At 42.5% G+C, this 27,247-nt stretch overlaps 2 protein-coding genes across 3 annotated transcripts in view; both read right to left on the reverse strand.

Annotated features, from left to right (window-relative positions):
• Positions 1–6,196, reverse strand: part of CMTM7 (CKLF like MARVEL transmembrane domain containing 7) — a 47,366-nt gene extending 41,170 nt beyond the window's left edge. The window contains exon 1 of the mRNA XM_077811233.1: positions 5,989–6,196. Coding sequence (XP_077667359.1) covers positions 5,989–6,138 — 150 coding nt within the window. The 5' untranslated portion in view covers positions 6,139–6,196. The remainder of the gene's footprint in view (positions 1–5,988) is intronic.
• An 8,389-nt stretch (positions 6,197–14,585) lies between these two features.
• The window catches only part of CMTM8 (CKLF like MARVEL transmembrane domain containing 8), a 45,297-nt gene continuing 32,635 nt past the window's right edge, over positions 14,586–27,247 (reverse strand). The window contains exons 2-4 of one of the 2 annotated variants that reach the window (XM_077809301.1): positions 21,850–22,023; positions 17,358–17,474; positions 14,586–14,919 (exon numbers count right to left, since the gene is read on the reverse strand). In XM_077809301.1, coding sequence (XP_077665427.1) covers positions 14,836–14,919; positions 17,358–17,474; positions 21,850–22,023 — 375 coding nt within the window. In that variant the 3' untranslated portion in view covers positions 14,586–14,835. The remainder of the gene's footprint in view (positions 14,920–17,357; positions 17,475–21,849; positions 22,024–27,247) is intronic. The other variant, XM_077809302.1, reaches the window with a different exon arrangement.

Raw genomic sequence — 27,247 nt, forward strand, 5'->3', positions numbered from 1 at the left:
TGGCTAGAACCAGGGAGAAGGTAGGTACCCATTCTATGTGGGAAGGGCTGGGATCCCAGACCGGCAGCGGGCTGAACGGGGCCGGCAGCCGGAACCCTGGCTGGCAGAAGCCAGAGGACTGAACCCCAGATCGGCAGTGGCCTGAGCTGCTCAGCCCACTGCCAGTCTGGGGTCCCGGCTGCCAGCCCTGCTCAGCCCACTGCCGGTCTGGGGTTCTGGCTGCCAGCCCCTTGCCAGCCGGGGTCCCGGACGCAGGCCCTGCTCAGCCTGCTGCCGGCGTAGGTGAACGGAACCCCAGGCTGGCAGCGGGCTGGCGGTGTAAGATCAACATTTTAATTTAATTTTAAATGAAGCTTCTTAAACATTTCGAAAACCTTGTTTACTTTACATACGACAATAGCTTAGTTATATAATATACAGACTTATATATAGAGAGACCTTCTAAAAAATGTTAAAATGTATTACTGGCATGCGAAACCTTAAAGTGAATAAATGCAGACTCGGCACACCACTTCTGAAAGGTTGCTGACCCCTGCTCTATAGGCAGCTTGGGAACAGAGCTGTTCTTGGCGTAAACCGGAGTGGCCCAAGGACTACGCTCATTTATGCTATGTTACTATGGCTTTTCTTCCTCCCTTGGTGCTCCGCACTCTAGCATACCCCTGCACCATGGAGCTTTGTGATGGTAGTGCAATCAGAGCCATTCCACTGGCCCTACACAACTGAGGAATCCCCTTACACTAGCTTTGCTGCCCATCAAGCTGGCATACATGGGCTGCCACGGAGGCCAAAATCTGGCCCCGTGTCTGTAGCCTCCTTTAGACAAATGACAGGAAATGCGGGATAGGTGCCTTGAGGTTATTGCAAATGAAACAGAGCAGCACTAGCACGGACATGGGGCAAACGTTCAGGGTTCTTCAATAAAAACCATCACGGTTAGCATGGAGCACTGAAGAGTTTACACTCAAAACGGTTTTGCCAAGCTGATTCAGTTACAAACGGTTCATCTCTCTAGTGTAGAGACACACTGTGAGCATCCTGCTGCTACAGAACCAGCTGGGGAACACAACAGTGTTGTGTGTGTGAATTGAACATAGTCACTTTTTAAAAAGATGTCTTGGCAATTTTGAGCTGTAAAAAAAAAATAAAATCCAGCGATTTAGAATGTGAGCTATTTCCCCACAATCAAGTTATAAGCTGCTTTTTTCATGATTAACTTTTGGATATAAACTTCTACGAAAGGGACATCATCAGTATGGAATTTGGTCACTTTTAAAAGAATAGAGTTCCTTTCTCAACACTTCTGGTTTTACAATCACATGCTCATATTTAAAAAAAAAAAAAAGGGTTTCTCTCTTTCCTGTTGATATGTAAAAGGCCCGTCACAAAAAATGACAGAGGAAACTGACTAGTTTACCATATATGAGAAACCATGAAACTGACTATAAACTGCGAAACTGACTATAAAGAAAACACTGTCAAGTGCACTAAGTAAACAAACTGAAAAATAGAGAAATATTTCCCCCCTTACTCTCTTTCATTTATATCAATTTTAGACCCTGATCCTGAAAGATCAGACACATGGGCAGATCCCAGGGACCCCATGCAGGCACAAGGGCCACCCATGAATATAAACGTACAGGATCAGGGCCTAAAATGTTACATGTAATACTCATAAGGTAAAACATTTTCAAGAAGTATATTTCTGTTGAATGTCCCTTTAAACAACAAAAATCTAGGACCCCACTGTACAATGTTTGTTCCCTCTTTGGAGTTGTAATTCTTTTGCAAGGTTAGAGAAATTACACAGTGGAAAAGTACCACAATTTCCAGTAATCTTATAGACGAGAAACACACTTTTGTTACTTCCTATTTCAGTCCAGGTTAACCACCACAGATGACCATGAGTGCTTTGAGACCCCTAGCAGAATAATCCTTTATCTTCAAATTGACTGCAAGCCATCAGTCACAACAATGCAATAATATTCAGATTGCCAATCAGGCTTTCAAACCTCTATTAAACCTAATCTTGGTTTGTTTTAAAATCTTTGACAGAAAGCAACAGCTGAAAAAAGCATACGTGGCAGAGGGATGCTATAAAGAGGTCCCTCTTCTCTTTCCTGTATGTGATGACTTTCAGCACATTCAGTTGATGTACTAGAATTATTTCTAATTATTTTATGTATATATATTAAAGAGACACTATCATCTTAAAAAAAACTACTTCTCTCTGAATTTTTCCTTGCTAGTGTTACAAGGAGCATCTAAGGTTACTGTATATCAAAAATGAAAGTAAACATTTCTGTAGATAAAAAGTAAACAAAATGAAAAGGAGAGAGAAGAGCGACTGGGCAAGCAGGGACATGGCCAGGGCTGTGTTTTCACTGCATAAATGTGAGCATTCAGAGGGCCAGTCAGTGGGAGTACACATAGTATACCTTCAAAAAGGATACAGCAAGTGCTGCTAGTAAGCATGGTGCTCCCAGAGGGCATTACACCCATCTTTGGCCTCCACTGGCACAACACTTCTATCACTGACAGACTGCTACTCTACCAGCATTGTAATTTATACCTGTATAATTAATTAAGAAATGTATATCGCTCTCCACTGTCTACAGTACTTTACAAACTCAGGTCCCAATCCTGTAAAAATTTACTATAGCGTGAATTAATTGGCATGATGAATAATTTCATGGACACAATGGGACTATTTTATGAGATGAGAAAATAGGACTTACAAAAAATTTAGCAGAGAGAATATTTCATCGGCTGCAGTTGCTCATTCAGAACCAGATTGTTCTGGTTATTTCTAACCCTAGTACAGGGGTTGGCAACCTTCGGCACGTGGCCCATCATGGTAATCTGCTGGTGGGCTGCGAGACATTTTGTTTACATTGACTGTCTGCAGGCACAGCCCCCTGCAGTTCCCACTGGCCACGGTTCACCATCCCTAGCCAATGGGAGCTGCAGGAAGCAGCGCGAGGATGTGCTGGCTGACGCTTCTTGCAGCTTCCATTGACCGGGAACAGGAAACCACAGCCACTGGGAGCTGCAGGGGGCCATGCCTGCAGATGGTCAACATAAAGAAACTGTCTCATAGCCCGCCAGTGGATTACCCTGATGGGCCATGTGCCGAACGTTGCTGACCCCAGCCCTAGTAAGTAATCTTTCAACTTTTTACGGAACTTATTCAAGTTTATTTAGCACCAAGACACCACTTCAGAAAGAGACTCAATTGTCCAAAGCTCAATGGATTCCTGAGGTCACCTCTATTGCTCACACTAACAGTGAAGCTGACAAGCAAATCGTCTGAAGGAAATGGAAACAGCTCATCCTCACGATTTGCCCGGAAGCCAACCGATCTTTCTTTAAGAGTCCAAGAGTAAGAAATGACACCACTTTCAGTCCAAGAAGGTTTGCTGCTTATTGGTAAAGTCATTGCAGCAAACTGACTGCTTTAATTCTGATAGTCTCAGCCACTATACACTATGATAATACTCAAAGAATGTCATGTCCTGTGAATAACCTCCACTATCAGTGTTTGGGAAAAACAAGCCAAAGAAAAGAGTGCACTAGAGAACAGATCTTATCCAGGTTTCAGAGTGGTAGCCGTGTTAGTCTGTATCAGCAAAAATGAGGAGGAGTCCTTGTGGCACCTTAGAGATTAACAAATTTATTTGGGTATAAGCTTTCATGGGTTAGAATCCACTTCATCAGATGCATTTTATACATCTTAAACAGTGACCCCAAATCATTGTGGGAGAGGACTTAGGAGTTTAGTGAACAAGGTATGATACTCACTGAATTCATATATGCCCACTAATGTTCAGTTACCTGTCTCAAAATAGAATAATAGAAAATAGAAACTAGGACTGTAAGGGGCTTCAAGAGGTCATCTAGTCCATCCCCCTGCACTGAAACATCCCTGACAGGAGTTTGTTTAACCGGAGTTACAGGTTGCAATTTTCAAAGGCAACTGATGGATTACGCTACATAACTCCCACTGAAATTAATGGGAGTTGTGATGTTAAATTCTCAAATTACTTCTGAAAATCAAACTCACTGGTTTGACTTCATTCTGTCGTGACATGGGACATTACAGTTCTTAGCTTTTACTTTGAATTCAGCACTGTATTTTTCAGCAAGTCACTTCATCTCCTAAAAACTTATTCTAGCCAAGTTGTTAGGTGGAACATAAAACACTGCTCATACACGTTGCTATTCTAGGTACATAATCTGAATACGACTTTGTATCACATGCTTTAGAAAAATCGAAAAGACTGTTTTAACTGACAGTAAATTTGAGTTTCACAAGAACAAGATGTCTTTCTGTCCTTTATAAAATCAAGAATAAAAATTCACAAAATATCCTGTAATTTAAGTAATAACCCAGGCGAATCAATAACACACACAAATTTATTTCCAAATATGTAAAAGAGTAACTAAAAAAAAATCCCTCATCATCTGAGCTAAATTTACAGCTGAATCCCTAGGAACAAGAATTCTGTAAAAGGGCTGGCCACAGTGGGGTCCTGGTTCATGACTGGATTTCTAGGTGCCACAAAAATGCAACTTAACATCAGTAACAGTAAGTGCCCCAAATGGTTTTCTCCATGTCCAAGGGAGGTTGAGGATCTATGGAATGAGGCACAGGATTCCAGAACCCATCCTGTGGTGCTCAGAATCCAGACCCAAAGAGGACTACCCTGCAGAGTGTGTGAACCACACAGCAGTATGTAATTTGAGAGGCTTTGGATTTTTAAATGCAACAGAACATTTCTAGTGACCATCCAAAGGAGGCAATTAGGGGGTCAGAGAAGGAGCAGCCAGCTACGTGGCCAAGAGATGCTTCTCCTGCTACACAGAATCATAGAAGTGTAGGACTGGAAGAGACCTCAAGAGGTCATTTAGTCCAGTCCCATGCACTCCACTAGGTAAAGCAGGACTAGGTAAACGCAGGACTACTGGGTGTTTGTTTAACCTGTTCTTAAAAATCTCCAATGATGGAGATTGCACAACTTCCCCAGACAATTTTTCCAGTGCTTAACCACCTTGACAGGAATAGGAAAATGCCTAATGTCCAACCTAAACCTCCCTTGCTGGAATTTAAGCACATTTCTTTTTGTCCTACCTTCAGAGATTAACAAGAACAATTTGTCATCCTCCTCCTTGCAGCAAACTTTTATGTACCTGAAAACTGTTATCATGCCCCCCCCCCCATTCTCCTCTTTTCCAGACTAAACAAACACAGGAATATCAATTTTTCCTCATAGATCATGTTTTCTAAACCTTTAAACATTTTTGTTACTCTTCTGCACTTTCTCCAATTTTTTCACATCTTTCCTGAAAGGTGGCCCCCAAAAGTGGATGCAATATGTCAGCTGAGACATTATCAGCCCGGAGTGGAGCAGAAGAATTACTTTGCACCTCGCTGACAACACTCCTGCCGATACATTCCAGAACTATGTTGACTTTTTTGTTTTGTTTTGTTTTTTTTGCAACAGTGTTACACTGTTGATTCATATTTAGCTTGTGATCCCCTGTAACCCCAGATCCCCTTCCGTAGTACTCCTGCCTAAGCAGTCAGTTCCCATTTTGCACGTTAGCAATTGTAGGGTAGCTAGGGATGTGACTTATTGCATTTATACTCTCCAGCCCACAGTAAAAGTCAGTCCCCAGGCTCAGGAAGAAACTTCCCCCAGCGGCTGCTCGTTCCGGGTTTCTTGCCCTCGCCTCGGAGGCTGTGGCCAGGGGGAGGCCAGGGGACTAGAAACCACGCAGGCAGGGGAGGCGAGGGGCCCCAGCTGAGCCCAGCCAGAGCGGAGCTGCAGTCGCAGGGGCTCGGCACGGGGACAGCAGGGGCCGCCCGGCCCGCAGGAGGCGAGAGGGGGGAACATGGCGCCTCCCTCGGGATGCTCCGCGGGGACCGAGCTTGCTGGCTGGGTCCCTCCCGGGGGCTGCTGCTCCCCTGGCCGGGCCCCTTCTTACCATCTGGGCGACCTTCAGCATGGCCGAGCAGGAGCGGGCGTAGCCGCCGTCCAGCAGCCCGGGCTCCGGCGCCGGGGGCGGCGGGCAAGAGGAGCTGCCGGGGGCCCCGCTGCTGGCGCCGGTGCGGATCACCCGGGCCCCGTGAGACATCGCGCCCCGCTCCGCGCTCAAGCGGCGGCGGCTTAGGTCCTCCTGGCGGCTGGCTCCGGGGCTGGTCAGCCCCAAGAGGGCGGGGCGCTCTGCTCTGCCTCCTGCCCTCCCGTCCCGCCCTTCAGCCGGGGGTGCGGGGGCTTTGGGTTAAGGGGGCGGGCGCAGCGGCCGCGCAGACAGCGCCCGAGCGGGGCAGGGCGCGCAAGGCTGAAGGCGGGAGAACTGGCTGTGAGCTGGGATATCCCAGCGACACGAAGGTTCCAGCCCTAAACAGGAGTCGGACAGAGACAGACACATGGACGGGACACTGGCTTGGCTTTCAAAATGAACTCCCCTCCCCAGCCTTCAGAAAGGGGGGAGGGAAGGGGAGACCCTGCGGCGTCCCCACCCCCGCACACCTGCCGGCAGGCCCCTCATGTGACAATTACCACAGCAGGAACCCCCGCCCCCCCAAACCCAGGCCTTGAGTCTCTTGGGAGAGGCCCATGGGTGTGTGCCAGGGCTGAGATACAGTGGGCTGAGCCCCAGATACATGAGTGGGGGATGGACAATAAGATACAATAAAAGAGGATCCCTTGTTGTGTCTCTCTGTTATTTATAATCCTCATCCTACCAGTACTTCTTGCCAGCCACTCAAAGCACTTTGCAATTAGCATGAGCCCTGGGAGGGGTTTTATCATTGCCATTTTCCAGATTGGGAAACTAAGGCCTGCTCTCCACCAGAAAGCTAGCTCAACCGTAGCTGCCTGGCATCAACCTAGTTGTGCCTGTGTCTACACTTACATTTGTCTCCCAGGCCCCTTTACAGCAATACAGTAACACCACGTCCTGGAGTAGTGTTGAGCCATGGGCGATGTTCCAAGGTCAACACAGCAAGAGTGCAGACATTGTGGGACCTGTGTGAACCCTAACAGTGCTTCAGCAGCTGTCCCACAAAGTTTGACACTGATTGGTCTGGTTACAATTGTGAACTCCACTGCCCAGAGGTCACGGAGACTGGAAGCTCCCCCCCCCCCAAGCACCCACTAATTTTTTTAATGCCTATTCTTGGTTGTCCAGCTTGGTGAGCACACCTAGCACTACTCCATGGTTGACTGCAACTGCCATGCCAACCATGCCAGCTACGTGCTCCAGATGCACTCTGGCCTGGAGTAGACAGGAGCTATTGGATGTGGACTTGTGGGAAGAAAAGGCTGCGCAGGCACCACTAGGGACCAGATGTAGAAATGTGCATGTTTATAAACAGATTGTAGGGGGCATGCAGGAGAAGGAGCATGACAGGGATAAGCAGCAGTGTCACGTGAAAGTGAAGGAACATATCAGGCATATCAGAAAGCCAGAGAGGTGAACAGTCCAGCTGGTACCAAATCAATTACCTGCCTATTTTACAAAGAGCTGCCTGCCATACTTGGTGGAGACCTCATCAACACCCTGTAGACCACTATGGATACCGCCCAGGACCATGACACACAGACACCTGCCGTGAACAGCGAGGACAATGAGAAGAAAGAGGAGGAGGATGGGGAACATGTGACTCAGGAGGGGTCCAGGTCTGCCTGTTTGAGTCTCCACTACAGTACAGTCCATTGGGGCAGTCAATCACAGGTGAACCTGATGCAGGGGAAGGAGCCTTGAGTAAGGGCGTAAATGTATTTTCTACTACAAGAATATACTGATGGCACCCCCAACTTAACAGGACACAGCTATTGACTTTTCATTCATTTACTCATACTAGAAGAGGTAGCGGTACAGCATAAAAAGGTAGAATTGTTATCTGCTTTTCATTCCTCTGTACAGTTAGGTGGGGGTGGGGGGCATGTGGAGCAGTTTGTTTATGTACACAGGGATGTCTCTTGAACCCCCCTGAGAGAGATCTCAAAGAAACTTTCATGGAGGTACTCAGCAGTCCTCTCCGGGAAGGTTTCTAGGGATAGCAACTTTGTTTCTTCTTGAGTGGAAGGACACTTTTCCATGCTAGTTAGTGAGAACTTTATCAGACACCATTGCAATAAACAGCCTAGTGTCATAATACGGGCCTCCTGGGCAGCTTCGGGACAGCAGCTGTGCTCTCTTGTGCCTTTGTTATCCTCAGGAGTGAGATATCAGCTAAAATCACCACCACCACCTGTGGAAAATGGTGCCAGTATTGTGTGCCATTGCATGAAACTATGACTACAGGGCAACAAGGCAATTCCCTCCTCATTTCCCTCACTCCTGGCAGCCGATACTCACCATGGCTGGTGCTGTGAGCGGTGCTGTGCACAAGCATGCTGAAGCAGAAGTGTCAATAAGCATGTCTTGTTTAAAACTGTAGGGGAGCAAGGGAAGGGAGTTCTGAACCTTAACTTTCACTTTTCATTGTGACTATACAAACAATGGTACCTCTGTGTGCTTTATCTGTAGCTGCTGCCATTGTGGCCTTGAGGGATTTCCCCTACATGGCTGCAGAATGCCTGAGTCAGTTACAAAAGAAGAAGAGTAGATTCAGGATGACATGTTCAGGGAGATCCTGCAAGCCAGGGGTGCATCAGACTAGGAGCAGAGGGCCTGAATATTGCAGCCTACATAGAGAAGGAAAGAGCAGAGAAGAGAAAGGCACAGGAGTCTCAGCAGGAAGAGGCGAGGGAGATGCACAGGACAAAATGGGGCTTCTCCAGCAGCAAACACAGAGGCTGCAAGATCTTGTGGACCTACAGGTTCAACTATCACAGGCTCGTCTCCCTTTGCAGTCTAAAGATAACTCCCCTACAGAACTTCCCTACACCCCCCCTCAACATTCCATGTGGCATTAGGGGCCACATCCCTACATCTGCCACCCCACAGCAGGGGGACAGTAAGGACAACCACAGCTTCACATACACTGACCTGTGAGAGCCACGTTGCTGTACGTGTCACTAAAATGTACGAGTGTTCTGTCCCCTTGTTAAGTTCTGTTCTACTGATTTATTAAGTTTCTAATGTATTTGCTTTTAACTTGCACAGACTTATTTTTTGTAGTGTTTTTGTCACTCAGTAAAATTCTATTTGGAAAATAATTAATCTTTATTAGTTCCCACTATATGCTGCAGAGTACTTAGTGACTGAAATCACCCACTGTCTTGTTATTGTACAGTGTGACACAATTAACAGGATCAGTGACAAACAGTATAATAATCATAAACATACAACAAGCACCACAAAATTAGTAGGCACATTAACAGTGTTACATTCATAGATGTACACCAAGTACCACACATTTCTTAACAGGCCCCAAAACTGCAGGGCCACAGTCCACCACAATCCATTACTGTGGCTCATTATTAAAGTGCTCTTACAAAGCCTCCTTGAGGCATATGACACTGCACTGAGCTCTTCTAACAGCCTTATGTCTGGCTGCTCATACTCAATAGACAGCCACCAAGGTCGCAGATTTCCCCTCTTTGCTTCACAGATATTAGGCAGGACACAGCAGACAGCTGTAACCGTTAGGATGTTTTTTCCACTGAGGTCCAGTCTTGAGAGTAAACAACACCAGCATTCCTTTCACTTTACCATTCAACTGTCATTCTGCACCTGCTGAACTGGTCATTGAATCTTTCGTTGGCGCTATCAAGGTCTCCGGCTTACGTCTTCCAGAGCCAGGAGAGCAAGGGGTAGGTTGGGTCCCCAGGATCACTAGTGGCATTTCAGCATAGACGATGGTAATCTGCCAGTCAAGAAAGTCCTTGCTTGTAGCTTTCTGAACCATCATGGATTCTTAAAGATGCACAAGTCAAGCACTTTCCCTCGCCAGCCAAGACTGATGTTGGTGAAGCACCTCCAGTGATCCACCAACGCTTGCATAACCACAGAATAGTAGCCCTTTCTGTTGATATGCTCTTGGGCAAGGTGGTCTATTGCCCCACCACCGTTCAGGAACCCCATTGCTGCAAATCCATCCACTATGTCCTGCACATTGCCAAGAATCACAGTTCTGCCTAGCAGGAGATGATTAATGACCTTGTATACATGCATGACAACAGCCACCACAGTGGATTTTCCAACTCCAAAATGATTTCCACAGTGCAACCCCCCCTTGCTTTTCCACTGTTAGTGCAGCTCTCAGTTTGATGTCCCTGTGCTGGAGAGCTGTGGCAAGCTCAGTATGTGGCCTTGCACATCCAGAAGTTCTGCAGCCATTGCTTGTCATCCCAAACCTGCACTATGATGTGATCCCACCAGTCATTGATTGTTTCTCAGGTGCAGAAGTGGTGCTCCACCCTCTACAGCTGCTCCATGAACACCCCCACTAACCTTGAATTGGTTTTTGCTATGTCCCACAGACATCTGACCTCCATGAAATCAGCATGTTCCCCACTGATTTGGTTCTTCTTGCAGCTCTGAAAATACTGGAGGAGAGCATGTCCTGTGCTTGCAACACTCCTGACAATAGCGTCAGAGATGGTGGACAGCAAGGAGGGCAGCACAGGGTTTTGTGTTTTTGTAAAAGGTGCAACAATTATGGGATATGGATGACATTATGGGATGGAGAAAGTTGCCTGCTGGGAAGTTGACCCCTTACTCCCAGTCACCCCTGCATGACTCTCTTCTGTCCCAGCATACATAGCCAAAACTTCCCAAAAGACAGTGCACTGGACAGTGGCAAGTTTCCGATGGATCACCAAGTGCACATGGCACACTGTGTTATATGTTGAAATTATATTCTTGCAGTGAGGGTGCTCTCAGTATTTTACTTGAAACTTAGTTTCCGGTAACACTGTAACTTCTCATTGAAGACTAATGCTAACAAAAAAGCACACTTTCTGATTCATGTATTGTTATTCACAGAACAAATGAGTTTGGAAAATGGAGGCATTAGTGTTAAACGGTCACAGAAACCAATAAAATGCTCAAATCATTGTAACACCCACACAGCTGGAATGAATTCATGCAGAAAGTCTAGCAAAGCTCAAAAGAGGAAACTATACATTTCCTCATGTTTAAAAATATATGCTTGTTTTTCTTTTTTGAATACATTTTCTGTGTGATTCATCACAATATGTTATCTGGTTTGGAAAGACAGATATACCCCAGAAAAGGAAACAGCCAGTTTCTCTGCATGGCATATGCCAGGGGTGGCCAACCTATGGCTCCGGAGCCACATGCAGCTCTTCAGAAGTTAACATGCGACTTCTTATATAGGCACCAACTCCAGAGCTGGAGCTACAGGTGCCAACTTTCCAAGATGCCGGGGGGTGCTCACTTGTCCACGCCTGGCTCTGCCACAGGCCCTGCCCCCACTCCACCCTTTCCTGCCCCCTCCCCTGAGCCTGCTATGCCCTCACTCCTTCCCCTCCCCCCCAGAGCCTCCTGCATGCCATAAAACAGCTGATGGGGAAGGAGGGGGAGGCGCTGAACAGCAAGGCTGGCAGTAGGTGGAAGGTGCTGGGAGGCTGCTGATGTATTACTGTGGCTCTTTGGCAATGTACATTGGTAAATTCTGGCTCCTTTTCAGGCTCAGGTTGGCCACTCCTGGCATATGCTGTTAGTACTCATGTAAAGAATTACTACAACTATAGCATTGGCCCTCTGTTTCTCATTCTGTAAGACATCTATCACTCAAGATATTTCCTTGGCTAGTTGGAGAGATTTGAATGGCTGTAGGAAGAAAGAACCTCACAACATTAATAAGGCTTCAATATGGATCACTGGCTTAAAGTCAAGAGTTTACACAGGAGGAAAATATCCCTTCCACTCTTCGCTGACTTGTAAGAGGATTTCTTCCTTCTCCATCTCTCTCCAGAGTGCAAGTTCAGTTCTCTTGGGTGTGGGTTTCTCTCCTCTCCTTTGGAAGAAGATTCTAGTAGAGTCTTTTCTCCTCTTCCTGTTAGGGAATCTGGAGATTTCTATAGCACTAGCTCACTTTTCATATAGTTTCCCCCTATTTTCCATAAGTGTCTGGGGAGTACACATGTGATTGGTGCACCCCCATCATGAGCTCAGTCCATGGAGAACAGTATTCACCACCACAGTAAGGCTGGTTGAGTAATGTATGTGGTCATATTTTGCATGCACAGGAATAGAGGCAACAGTTTACAATGAAGATTAGTACAAATCCCCCACTCTAGAACATAGGTAGTGGAACCTCACTGTCCTGAGTTTTAGGTTTAACATCTGATTATAATTTTCTTTATTTGATTTACTTGCATCTTGTCACATGCTTTACATATGATAACAAGTAGTATTGAAACAGCTTTTTGTAAAGTGAGTCCTAGTGACTATAGACATCTGTATCCCACAATATACAAGCACCTAACTCGAGCAGAAGTCTAGATATTTTACAGTGAGAATTTGTTACACGTTAATAGAATGTTTTTAAAATCTGCAATATAAAACTGTAATTGGAGAAAAATATTAATTTTTATCTACTTCATCAAGTATTTTACTAACAAGCTAATTACATAATGGTTGAAGGGAGGTTTTTTTTTTTTTTAAATTTCTATCTTTAGGAGTGCACAGATGTACCTAATGCCACAACACGTCTGTTTTAGCACTTGTATGACAGAGTCCAAACTAATTTTCTCATCCATGTTTAATTAGGGGGGGGAAGAGCACACATTTCTATTAGATTTCTATAGCAATTGCTGTTGATGGGAAAATCACTTACAAGGTTTTGATTTTAGCTACACTTGAAGGCATATCTACAGGTTTTATCATTTGGACCATTTTTTACATGTTTGATACTTATTCGACCACCAGAAGACTGTATAAAATGTTAATGACAAAAACCTTTGACTTGTGTAGATAAGCCAGCAACTATACATTTGTCTTCATTGTCACCACAGGGTGCAGTCCAGCATTTGATCTTTACTGTGCAAACAGACATGTAATAAATGCAAGTATTTAAATATCTTGGCTTCTCTTACATTGAAGGATTATGCCACTCAACAGATACATCAGCTCTGTGATCAAGAACAGAATTATTGGAGTGCAGATAATTCTTCCCAACTGCAGGGTACAGGGTCTCAAAACATGTAAGAGGTTATCTTATTTAAAGGGGAGAAATATGCAAGCAGGTTCTGTTCCTTTAATCCTCAGATTTCCCTAATACAAATTATAATGAGTAAAGATATGATTTTGTCACAGATTCCATGACTTTCATGGACCTCCATGACTGTTGTCTGGAGCTGCTGCCTGGGGTAGGGTTGGAGCTTCACCTATTAGTCCCCCTCCTTCTCATATTTTTAGTACACGTCATGGACAGGTTGCAGGCTTCCGTGAATTTCTGTTTATTGCCCATGTCCTGTCTGTGATTTTTAGTAAAAATATCAATGACAAAAATAAACCTTAATATTGAGCCAACTAGATTTTCAAAGTCTGGAAGGATCCAAAATTTCTGAAGTGCAGGAGAAGGGATTTACCCGTTATAATAGTACTAGATGTACAGGATTGGGGAAACCTAGCTCTTTAAGAAGGCGTGAATCAGGATAGAGTGTGTGTCTATATTATGAAGACTGCATTCGCATAGTTACGCTGGCAGAGGTTTTTCTGTCAGTGTAGGAATACCACCTCCTTGAACAAATGGTAGCTACGTTGACAAAAAGCACTCCGGGGGGCTATGGTAGCAGAGCTTTATCAGTTATGAGTCACTCGCTTGCAATTCTACTTCACCAATATAAAAGATATGTAAAAAAAAAAAAAAGAGAGATACAAAGTAAAAGAGGTTAATTTACAAATTAACATCTTGGAGATGTTGGTGGTAGGCAGAGGAAGGCTGGAGGGATTTCTTCATGCTTACCACCTCCACTCTGGTGATTACCCTAAAGAAAACACATTAATATTATTTATTAGCATTTAGGTGACCCTGTGGCAGATGGGATAGATTTATGTTCTATTCAGTGCCCCTTGGCAAACAAGAGGCAACATCTTCAATAGGTGTTCGATGATATACTCAATATGTTTAACCTTTAGCCAAGTGAAAAAGAGACCTGGGCTCAGTTCTTGGCTTCACATCTTGTGACCCTTAGGCCTGTTGGGTCCAAGAACACTATCAAAGGTAATGTGCTCAGCTTCTGGAGGTAACAGTCTCTCTGGCTAATTTTGGAGCTCAGTTAATGGGCTCTATTGCAGGCCGCCTTGCTGGAGAGCAGAAAGGTGATTGTAGATGGAATGGAATACACGAATTGGGAAGATCAGGGTTTTGCATAGCATCTAAACGAAAAAAAAATTGTGTCCCCTCCCCAACAAAGAAGTTGAATACATGCAAAATCAAGACATTTATTTTAAAGCATTCTTGTGCTTAGTTTTTCATGCACACAAAAAATTAGACAATATCGAAATCTCATTTTTTATTTTGTGGCATTTAATCAGAAATTACAGCCGTGACATTTAAAAATAGTTAAATTTGGAAAATTGGCACATCATCCGAGTAGGTTTCATTAACAGCTTAATTACTATAGCTATATAATTTCTAGGAAAATACCATATTAATTTTAAAAGATAAAAGACAGTATGAAATTTTGCTACTTGTACTACTTTATCATACAATACAGAGAAAATCTGTTAGTCATCACTAAAGGCAATAGTATATTATAAATAAGTATCCATTTTAATTACAGCTTAAATAATTTTCTTATCAATTCTAATGAAAAATAGTATACAAAACCCCAACCTTTCGGTCACATAATACAACTCTCCTGAGATTTTATATCCACAAATTTTTTTTTTTAAACAAAATATTTACTGTGAGGTCCGTGATCTCCAAGATATAAAACTAAAATAGGCATTTCCTGCATAGCAGAAGGTAACCACAAAGGCGAAGAACTATAGAGAGAGGGAAGAGAAAAAACAAACATATTAGAAAAAAATAGCATCTTTTTAGAGCATTTTAATTTTATGAAAAGGATTCGATAGAAGACAAATAGTTATATTAATAAAAATGGTGCTCATTTAGGATCTGATCTTGCCAACTTAACTCACAAATAGAAGCACCTTATTTTATTATTCCAATAGGACCACATTGATGGAGGAAGGCACTACTCAAAGTGAATATGGTGACAGAGTCAGACCATTACTGTAAATACAGTACTTAATTTTTGCAAGCTTTTACTGTTCTTTTCCCAATTTCTTACATTGTATACTTCTTTCCCCCTCCTCCTTTAAACTTTTTATGTATTACTCGACTAGCTGCACATCAGCTATTCTAAATATTTTAATACCACCCAGTGCCAATGGTAAGGCTTCTGTCATCACTGCAAGTTATTTAAACTAGACAGCTTAAGTTAAGCAATGATGAAAATTTAGGACCAAACAGGGTTAACACCAACAATGTATCTGGTTCTATATGTTGTCATGGGCCTGATTCAGTCACCCTTATTACTGGAGCAAAGTACCACTGAACATGTATAAGGGTAGAAGAATTAGGGCTCAGATTAGACACTTGTATAATGATGCTAAAAGGTCCATAACTTCTGTTGGTGACTTTGTTTAATCAGAAGCACCAAACAAATTGTAGGAATTGGTGTAAAATATGGTTAATATATAACACTGTGAGAATGTTGTTGCGTTCTTAATTTTGGGAAGTTTTGAGTCTCTCCTGAACAAAAACCTGAAAGCTTTCTTTTACTTAAGAGAGCATGTTGGGTGGAGATGATTTTGTTATTACTGAATTCTTTAAAATCTCTTTTTAGGAATAAGCAGGGAAAGGAGGGGTGTTTAACAAGCTCTCAGAGTAATAATCCAGGTTTAACAGTTAATTTAAACAGCACTATATGCAAGTAGTACTAAAAGCTATCTGAAGAGGTCCTAGGACATCTCAGATGATCTGCAGAGTATTAATACATTCTGCTTAAAAATCCAAATCAGCACAGAAACTTGTATAGTAGCAAACAAGTTCCTGCCAAAAGCAACACCCATTGAGTGACAGGCCTTTAGTTACGAGGTGCCAAGAGGGAAATAAAAAACTAAACACCAGGGAGAGAGAGAAGAGGTCCTCCACATGGGTGGCGGGTAAAGTTTCCCCTTGTGGAGGCTAGCCCCGCCTACTCTCTTCTGGCTGTGGCCCTGCCTCTTTTGGCTGAAACCCTGTTACCGCTTGCTGCTCTCAGCCCCCTCATGGCTCTGGTGGGGGCTGAGAGCTCAGCCCCAGCTGGGTCAAGCTCTCAGCACTGGCCAGAGCCCTGAGCCCCTCCCTCATTCTGCCCCTTCCACCCAAGGCCCCACCCAATTTCAACCTTTCCCTGGGACCCTGCCCCTAATCTGCCCCACTCCGCCTCTTTCCCCTGGGGCCCTGCTCACTCCTTTCCACCCCTTGCCCCCTCCACTTTGGCACCAAGACTGGAAAAGCTCTGTGCCCCAGGGCAACTGGTGGGGGTGTGTATGTATGGAATTTTTCCAGAGGCTCCAAATTGTCAGGGGGCCCCTGGGCAAGCCCTGCATGTGATAATCCGTCACAGTCCTCCCTCTCCGGTGGTGCGAGGTTTAGGGAAGCTTAGCCTCCCCCAGACTCCATTATGTACTGCCCATGGTCCTCCAGTTGCAAGAGCATAGTAGAGCTAGTGCCAAAGTCTCTATTTTGATCACTGCATTTAAAGAAAAACACACACACTTCATACACAGAAGACAGGAATTGTGACTGCCTGATAACAGAGGAGATTAGAGAGGCACCTGAAGCTGCACGAATAACCTACAAAGTAGTTGTAATTTGGAGCTGCTCCATATAAAAGAATTGGGTTAGGGGCATCATAGCAGCCAAAGGGTCCTGACCTAAGTCTCACCAAATCATTGGTAGTCTTCTCACTGACTTCAGTGGGCTCAGGATCAGGCCCAAGGAGACCTTCCAAATCCACTGACTGTTTTGGATTTGCAAACATAGATAGGAAGACAATGGCCGACAATTTCAGAAATGACCAGTGATTTTGGGCACCTGCCTTAGATCACTTTGAAGAGATCTGATTTTCAGAACATGCTGAACACCCTCTCTCTAAAAACCAGGCCACTTGAAGACATCTTTAAGTTAGGTACCCAAAAAACGGGGGCACTCAAAATCACTAGTCATTTATGTAAGTTAACTAATGGTTAAATTTTCATATGATCTTCCTCTGAATTACTGTGCACAATGCACCATCACCATTCTGTAGATTTACAAAACCTAAAATAGGATATTCCCATTTCAGCTCACACTTTTGAAAATTCCATTCTCGATGTACCATTTTCATACATAGAATATATTAGTGTTCAATTATTTTTTTAAAGTAACTCACGGAAGAAGCTGCCCAGCTGTTGTAATTGTGGCTATTCTGCTCGTTGGTAACTGAAGATGAATCTACAATGGCAGCAATGAGGTACAAAATAAAGGCACTTCCATTAAAGCATAGACCCTAGGCCAGGACAGGGGAAAAAAAAAAAAAGATTAAAAATCATTTGATATCGAGTACATACTTCTACTTGCCATGCTTGACAACTACAGGGAAAACTCCTCTCAGTTATATCTGAAAACCCTACTGAATTCAGGGGAGGGGGATGCACTGATGCAATTGTGAGGAGAAGCTGGCCTCTTCTGTGAGCACCCCCACACCATGTAACTGAAATACAATTCACATTCCCAATTATCCTTACTACTGCTGTAATTAAAATAATCCAACAGTGTTATAACTATAATGGCAAGTGCTGCTCATGAAACTTAATATAAAAGACATATGAATGTAATCTTAATTGTTTCACCTTGTAACACTGGATATTAGTAAGAACACAGCCAAGTTTTATGTACTTTAATACACCTATTGAGCCAAATTCTGCTTTGCTTTTCATAATACATCCAGAGTAACACCATTAAAGATGGAAGTCCACGGACTACACTAAGAGTGAAAATGAAGGCAGAATTAGGCCTTATTATATCAATATTTTAGGCAACGGAAATACAAATACCAATACACACAAAAAAATGAAAAACATTAAAGAAAAGCCACTTGATTAAGTTTCTAAACATGAAGAAAGTTCTGCATATGAATTAACCACAGTTAGAATGCTTGCAGTTTTATGCTCTTCCATTTTTGGAGAGGTCAAGAGGGGAAGGGACTCACTCTTCCAAGATGAAGTTTCCTATCATGCACTCTGGCCCCATTTCCTGCGACAGAAGGGAGATCTATACTCCTCCTCATGCTCCTAGACTGGCTAGCTAGGTTTTAGAAAGGTAGCAGCCTAGGCACTTCCTCGTCCTAAAAACAAAAAGTGTGCTACTTTGCTCTACTCACAGAAACTCCCAATTCACAGAGCAAGAGACGTGCCACAAGTACTCCTTTTCTTTTTGCGGATACAGACTAACACAGCTGCTACTCTGAAAACTAAGCAGGGGAAGTTACTCCAGATCGAGAGGAAAAACAAACAAAGAGAGGGGGTGGCTTTAAATTTGTCATTTAAGGACTCAGTATTTCAAGATCACTACTACAGGAAGTTAAGCCCTGTAAGAAAACACTACCTTACACAAGGCTAATGAACCTGCCCCTTTAAAATATATATATTGTTCTTCTAATTAACTGATTATACATTGGATTGGAATTCTTACGATGTAGTCTATGTAAATTCACAGCAGCAGGAGTTCCAATCAGTCTTTTCAGAACCAATCCTAAGTGCACCCAACTCCCATTGACTTTTAGGCCGTACATTTGCATTTTAAGATGTTATTGTGAACATCCTGTCCCCTCAACCACAGCCATGGATGTCCCCAGATATATCTGGTGTGGTTCCAATGGCTGACTGTTTGTGTGAGCACAACACTGCATGCACTGCACACTGTGGAGCCCAACTCCATTGCAGATTCCTGTATGTTGTCGTAGGGGCTGGGGAGAGGGCAGAGGCTACTGAATTCACCAGTCATTGACCCTGGCAGAATTCACAAAAGCTACTGCAGCCTCAGAATTGTAGTACAAGTCACAGCTGCAGAATGTCTGCTGCCATTCCATGGGGTGATGGGGAAGAAGCCCTTATCCACACGCTTAAGCAGAGAGCCCAGGATTTAGGATTAAAAGAATGTAATTAGTCAGGATATAATTAAAATGTGTAAAACATTTAATCTTCTTTGTTTTAGTGCTGGTCTTATCCAGATGCTTTTATGGTACCAGATGGTATCAAGGTACCAACTTAATGACCGGATCCCATGAGTCATCGGGCTCAGGTGGAATTTCATGAAGTGGCCCTTTATTTCCAAGTCTTCAAAGCTGGTGTGTGTCTGTCTCTCTTTGGAGGAAAAACAAAAAAAAACTTATCCTAGAAAGCTGCAAATTCCTGCAGTATCTTGTCATGTATAAAGGAAGGAAGAACATTATTTTTGTAAAGTGTTGCTTTGGGAGATAACATTATGGGGAAGAATGGAGCTGAATACAAGTTTAGTTTACTGTACCCCCTGTACCCCATTGCCAAAGTATTATCCAAAACAAAGGGTTCCATTTTAAAATTACCACCTGCTTCTTAACTCCAAATTTACCATAGTTTAAAATCTTCTATTCATTATTCTTGGTGAAGAACGAACGAACGCATGCATGCACAACAGACAATTTTGGAGCAGGTGTCTAGGTTAATTTGCAGTAAAGTAACTGCATCTTATATGGTTAGGTGATGTACTTCCCTACAATGAATTAATTTATGAAATAGGAATCAATATTGAAGTTTGGACAATGCATACAATAAATGCGTCTTTGGGCTAACAATCCCCTCAGGAGACCATTTCTGGAATATAGGGAAAAACAAAAACCCACCTAATTTGAGATATGCTGGCATCTTGCGCTCCCAAAGGGAGGCATTAACAATTTATACTGGAAGCAGACCCAGTACTGTGTTCCTCCTGACCAACCACAAGTGGCATGGGTCCAATTAATTCATAGGTCATATCACAAAGTTCTTCTAGTACCACTGTGCAAAACAAGTTGGAATCCAAGCATTTGCCCCCTGCCCCTCCTTCTTCCCTCTAAAGCTCTTCTGTCATGGAGGTAGACTGCCATTTTGGTCTGCATCTAAACAATCTTATCTGTAAAGCAGGTTGAAAATGTCTCACAGGTTCTCAAGAAACACTTGGCTCTATAAACAAGTGAAGACATCTAGGTGGTAGACAACTTGACATATGTGAGATCAGTTCTGCTGATCTGCAAGCTGCTACCTTGCCTGATTCTGTTGCTAATAGATAAAACTAATGGAGGCAGTGACCAAAACGATCCAAGTAGATGGCAGCTGTCTTATCTTTGACTAAATTCATGCCAAATGTAATTTAAAAAATAAAAATAAAACCTCTAAACACATCAAGATACTAAAATGTTGGATTATTTTACAGCAGTACTGTAATGGTGTTATAATTGTAAAGGCAAGTGCTGCTCATGAAGCTTGACAATATAAAAGATATTTGTACATAATCCTAGTTGTACAGACCAGTATTGCTACAGCAAGCTATTTCTCATGGCAACAAATTGGAAAGTCATGGCAAAAAGTAATACTCTGACTCTTCAAATTTTCATAGTCATGGCACACAATATTTTAATTAATAGCAAGTTGTTTGTCATGTGAAAGTAAAATATCCTTTATATTACAATAAAATGGTTTTAAACCATTTAATGATTTTTAAGTATAAAAATGATACATTAGACACATACTACAATAAATTTATAATACTTCATGAAGGAGCCATAGTGAGTAGCAGGCTGGTTGAGGTAACAAAGGCTTCTAGGTTTTTTGTTTTCCTTAAAGTAAGTGTCTGTGTCATAGAAGTCTTGACTGTAACAAATATACTCCCATTTCTACTAGGGATAGCGCAAAGTAGGATCTGGATTTCAGTTACCCAGGAATTTCAGCAGTGTTCATATTTTTAATTGATACCGTCCCAAGATTTACTGTGACCAGGATAAACTACTAATAGAAAGGATTTCGTGAGAGAAGGTTGAACTGGCATGCAATTTAAAATAGCTCACACAAATACACTGCAGCATTATGTCCCCCTCTAGTGGCTAGTCCATATACACGTTTGTGAGTCTGCTGCTACCTCTGAGTCCATCACTTGGTCTTTAGTTCAAGCCCTATAGATGATTCAACAAGGGTCCTTCATTGCTTACCTACAGAACCGGGTCCATTAGCTCAGAAGCCATAAGAGTCAAAACTCCATATGCGGTCTAACCACTACAGGGCGACAAAGAGCTACATTGTATTAGCATGTGTAACAGGTACACATTTCCATTATTGGAAAATAAGACATTGGATAGACCAATGACCAAAAAGAAAGTCCAAAGGAAATGAGTTAAAGGAACCATGATGGTTAGGCAAATAAAGCCTGACACTGTACTACAGAATATTGATATTCCTGCTGGTTAGTCCACATAATAAGAGTAGCAATAACTTCAGAGTGAATTTGCTCCCTGGTCTTTTGAGTGAGAAAGTGGGTGTTGCACTCTAGGAATGGAAATTAAAATGAAAATGAAAGAAGAAATGAAAAATAAAACAGAAAAATCTCCAGGGTACACCCTACCTAGTCTGGGTGTGGGAAAAAAGGGGTTTTGCAGTAGACCAAGCTTTAGCTGAATTATGTGACAACAGCCAGTGTCAGGAACATGGATAGATGTGAATTATAAATAAAATAGGAGGTGTTAAAGCACATTATAGCTCCTTAACTATAATTATGGAGTATACCAATGTCTTCCTCCCTCCAGTATACAAGAAACAACAAAAAAAACAAACAAAAACAAAAATGCAGCAACAACAAAGATTGTGCATACTTACCACCGTGGTCCATGGCACCTGGGGAATCCTAGTGTAGGTCATTGTCATGTAGATGATTAAAAAGAAGACCGTAAGAACCCAGTAAAATACAGCCACAAACATCACCCAGCCGAAGGCAGGATACAGGAAATATTCTGTTCCAGCAATCAATGTCCATACCAGCAGCCCTAGCACCTGTAAAGATTGTAGAGGGAAAAAAATGTCATACAGATTTAGAACAGGAACACACACACACACACACACACACACACACACACAAGCCCCATCCACTTTTAGAAATGTAGTTTTCAAGCAAACATCCCTAAGGACCATTGAGTCAACATGGTACAGTGAAAAAGGCATTGACTTTCTCTTTTACACAACAATAAAAAGTTCTAATTAAGAGATGTATTGAACTGGATGTTGTGTAATAGAAATATGGACACAAACATCCTTTAAAGAAAGCATGAGTTAATGTGATTTTGTAGTTATTGAAGAGATGGTTCATTTCTTTCTGAATTGCTCCTTTCAATAAAATTGGGGGATGGGGAGAGGAGAGAGTGGAGGAGGCAGAGAAATGGAACGTAATTGAAGTCACTCCTGGCAATAATTAAAATAATGGAAAGGAATAAAATTCTCAGATATTTTATGTAAGTAAAGAGACTAAAACCTAAGTAGGCTCTTGTATGATATTTGCCAGAATAGGGAAAAGGAGAGAGACAGACAGACAGACATTCCTGCACAGAAATAATGGGAGACAGCATTATGGTGAATGTTAGTAACTGTGTTTGAACACTAGCTTATTAGCTATAGCGCACCAATGTAAGTTTTGTTACAGTAGCATTATCAGGTGTCACCTACTACAGGACAGGCCTAACAAAGAAAATAACAGAACGCCACTAGCCGTCACCTTCAGCCCCCAACTAAAACCCCTCCAACGCATTATTAAGGATCTACAACCTATCCTGAAGGATGACCCAACACTCTCACAAATCTTGGGAGACAGGCCAGTCCTTGCCTACAGACAGCTCCCCAACCTGAAGCAAATACTCACCACAACCACATACCACACAACAGAACCACTAACCCGGGAACCTATCCTTGCAACAAAGCCTGTTGCCAGCTGTGCCCACATATCTATTCAGGGGACACCATCAAAGGGCCTAATAACATCAGCCACACTACCAGAGGCTCGTTCACCTGCACATCCACCAATGTGATATATGCCATCATGTGCCAGCAATGCCCCTCTGCCATGTACATTGGTCAAACTGGACAGTCTCTACGTAAAACAATAAATGGACACAAATCAGATGTCAAGAATTATAACATTCATAAACCAGTCGGAGAACACTTCAATCTCTCTGGTCACACAATCACAGACATGAAGGTCGCTATCTTACAACAAAAAAACTTCAAATCCAGACTCCAGCAAGAAACTGCTGAATTGGAATTCATTTGCAAATTGGATACTATTAATTTAGGCTTAAATAGAGATTGGGAGTGGCTAAGTCATTATGCAAGGTAGCCTATTTCCCCTTGTTTTTTTCCTACCCCCAGCCCCGACGTTCTGGTTAAACTTGGATTTATGCTGGAAATGGCCCACCTTGATTATCATGCACATTGTAAGGAGAGTGGTCAGTTTGGATGAGCTATTACCAGCAGGAGAGAGAGTTTGTGTGTGTATGGGGTGGGGGGGGGGGTGAGAAAACCTGGATTTGTGCTGGAAATGACCCACCTTGATTTTCATACACATTGTGAGGAGAGTAGTCACTTTGGATAAGCTATTACCAGCAGGAGAGAGAGTTTGTGTGTGTGGTTTTTGGAGGGGGGTGGGGGGGTGAGAAAACCTGGATTTGTGCTGGAAATGGCCCAACTTGATGATCACTTTAGATAAGCCATTACCAGCAGGAGAGTGGGGTGGGAGGAGGTATTGTTTCATGGCGTCTGTGTATATAATGTCTTCTGCAGTTTCCACAGTATGCATCCGATGAAGTGAGCCGTCGCTCACGAAAGCTCATGCTCAAATAAATTGGTTAGTCTCTAAGGTGCCACAAGTACTCCTTTTCTTTTTGCGAATACAGACTAACGCGGCTGTTACTCTGAAACATAACAACCTGTGATTAGCCTCAGCTACCACTGGAGGTCAGCATTGCCCAACAAGCATTTCAAGCAACACTAACGAATCGTTCTAGATCTGTATCTATTTCCTTTCATAAACGTTACCAGCTGAATAGCAAGGTTTCAGGTAGTTCATTATACTTTTAGTTCTGACACTATTCTACAAGCCGCAACAACTCAGTTATCTGATGCCTCAAGTTGGACAAACTACTGGTTGATTACATTAATACCAACAATCAAATGCTAATACAGCAACCACTTTAAAAATGTGTTTAGTCAATTAAATTGAATTATAAGCTTCTTTCTTGGTATACAAAATTTATTTTTATTTTGTCTAGTCATCACTTTATTCCAAATTTATTACCTATAAAAGTTATATCAATAAATAATTGGGATATAGGTTTAACAAGTAATTGTCTGAACCCCATTTTAACATGGGCCTAATTACTGGCAACATACCAAGAACAAAAACATTGAGGAAGAGACCAAAAAAAACCTGGTAAGAGTACAGCATCATCTACTTGCCAAAAGTGTGTTAGTTTTTGACAGCTTTTAAAATAGGCACTTAAGAACAATCATGGATCACACCTTAGTATGCTTAAGTCTCATTTTAAAGCATTTATGTCCCACTTTTAGGCATCACTGTGATCTGCAAAATGTCACCTCAGCAGCTGCCTAACCCTGTAGATGTCTGTGCTTTTGCCCCTGGGCATGCGCACTGCTGCCCGGGACAGCCCCCACAGGACGAGGGAGGGAGGGAGCGGCACCCATCTCTGTGCCCGGGGCCCTGGCCAACGAGCTTCTATCTCTGAGAGTGATGAAGCTTAGCACATCCCGCTCTCAACAGCATCTTTATTGGCTAGCTTAGGCAGTTCTCTGACAAACGTGCTGGTTTTACAGATCTTGTTCTCGGGTGCTTACCTCTCTTGATTCATTGTACAGCAGCCTAGGCATCTAACTCTGGCTTTGTGGATCACCGTGTTCTTGTGATTTTCTAGGCACCATGATGCTCAGCATCTTATTGTCTACGTCCCTTTATGGATCTGGGTTCTACTGCTTTTTGCATATTTTTGTTTCTTAGGAAAAATTTTCCTAAGGCCTAATCCAACATACACAGGATGACCAATAATGGGACCCCCATTTTCTACATAAAATCATTTATGCTATTGTTAAAAACAAAACAAAAAAACCAAACATACAATAAATTATTTAAAAAGAACTTTTCAGGTTATGGAGGATGTTAATCTTGTACAATCACAAAATGCACCTAGCAAATCATATTTGCTAGTTTGTATTCTTTTTTGGCTGATCACTGTTTTTCCAGCAGTATTTTTAATAGATATTACTCACTTCTCTCAGGAACAACTGCATTTTAATACTTGTTTGACATGCATTTTAAAGGATGGATTTTGAATTTTTATTTTATTGTTATTCTTTTGCTAGTCCACATCAGCAGTAAAGCAATTTTTTAAAGTAGTAATTAAGATGCAGAACAGATATTATTCCTAGAAACTTGTAAGATATACACTCTAAAAGGTTATTTGTTCATATTAATCAGAAAGACAATAATTAATGTATTAGAGTATATTTGATATCTTTAGTTGGATCAGGAGACGGTTACTGTCTATTATAGGAGCTGACAAACTGAAACAGTATTTCAGATATCTAGATTAGAACTGAAAAGGTCAAACCATTTCATGGTCACTGATTCACACTGGGAACCATAACTCTATTTAGTTAAGTGATGCAGCAAATGGGTTTACTGCAGATGTAGACTGATTGAGTTCATAGTGGCAGTCAGCATCTAGCAAAACATCTAAGAAGTCAAAACAACATAGACATTAGGACAGAGACTAGAACAAGCCCTTTCATTGTTACTCATCTTCATATTGAGCTCAGCACGCTAAGTAGTTAAGAGTTTCTGCAATGATGCAAGCCTGTCTCATCGAATATTCTGTTTGTCCCTGACGTTGGGGCACTTGTTCTTTCAGTCAATTGGTTAGAAACTAGCTGCACTCATGCATCTGCTAAAGCACAGAATGCTTTGCTTTTGTAGTTCCTCCTGCTGACTAGATAACAAATCTCAGCTGGGGAGAGCTGGACTATCCTCAAATGCTCTCTCATATGTCAAGGGTACAGAATTTCACCAACAACTGATAGGTGCATAATATCATAAAGACGACGATAGCAACGAAGGCATCTATCGGGCCTTTTCATGTTGCTTAATCCAGTGTGTATGCAATAATATATGACTGTCTGAACTACTTCAGATGCACTGTGACACAGGGGGCTGAAAGCTCTCTACTTGAGAGCACAGCAAATTATGACCAGATACTCTTGAGTGTAATATTGGCTAAATATTTGCTTTAAATTTAGAAGTTAAGAATACAGAATAACAGGCTTTTTTTTTATAATTATACGATAACTCTGGGAGTTTGCCTGCAGCAAAAAGAATTCTGAAAAAAAGTTGGCAAGAGAAGAACAGAAGAAATCAATGCATGTGTGAGCTAGCAAGAGAGGCTATGGGCTGTAAAGGGTAAGTCCTTTGAGTTTGGTCTTGTTTTGCCAGTTCTAATAAGGTGTAGTGATTTTGCTCCGCAATACATCACATGGGTAGGTAATTTTTCCTCAGTGTGCATTCAGGTCTAGGATTTGACCTAGGATGTCAATGTTATGATAGTTTGGCTGTTCCCCAATTAGGTACCTCCATTACTTGCATGCATTAAACACATAAAATATATTACTAGTGTATGTTTAAGTAGCAGGCAGACACCATAAGGAGGAAATGACTTTGTAACAAGGCCAACATTTTCAAACTTGGGTCCCTAAAATTAGGCATCTATGTACCTATCCCTAAATAAGTGCCCTGATTTTTTGTACCTGCAGTGCCTGCGGAAGTCAACAAGAGTTGAGGTGCTCAGCACCTCAATAAATCAGACCACTTTAGGCACCTCAGTATGAAGATTTTGACCCACTTTTTAAAATGAAAGTTTTGTAGCACTGTTGGTGTAACAAGCAGCTAGTCATGTGTCATAGGTGCCATCAAGGACAAAAGTATGTATGAGTTAGAACTTGGATGACTAAATCTGGCTGTTTACAGCTATACAGGAAACATGAGACTGAATTTGTGAGAGAGAGAGAGAGTGCGAGCGCGCGCGCATGCGATTCCTCAGTCACAACAGCAAATTGTTACTAAAAAGCAAGAAGTGGATTACGTGAATGTACCACCCTTGAACTGCCCTATGAGGCCCACGTTACAAAAGCTATAATGCTCCTCTTTAAAACTGATATATCTTCC

The sequence above is a fragment of the Eretmochelys imbricata genome, chromosome 2 (genome assembly GCF_965152235.1).
Source record: "Eretmochelys imbricata isolate rEreImb1 chromosome 2, rEreImb1.hap1, whole genome shotgun sequence".
Taxonomy (NCBI): domain Eukaryota; kingdom Metazoa; phylum Chordata; order Testudines; family Cheloniidae; genus Eretmochelys; species Eretmochelys imbricata.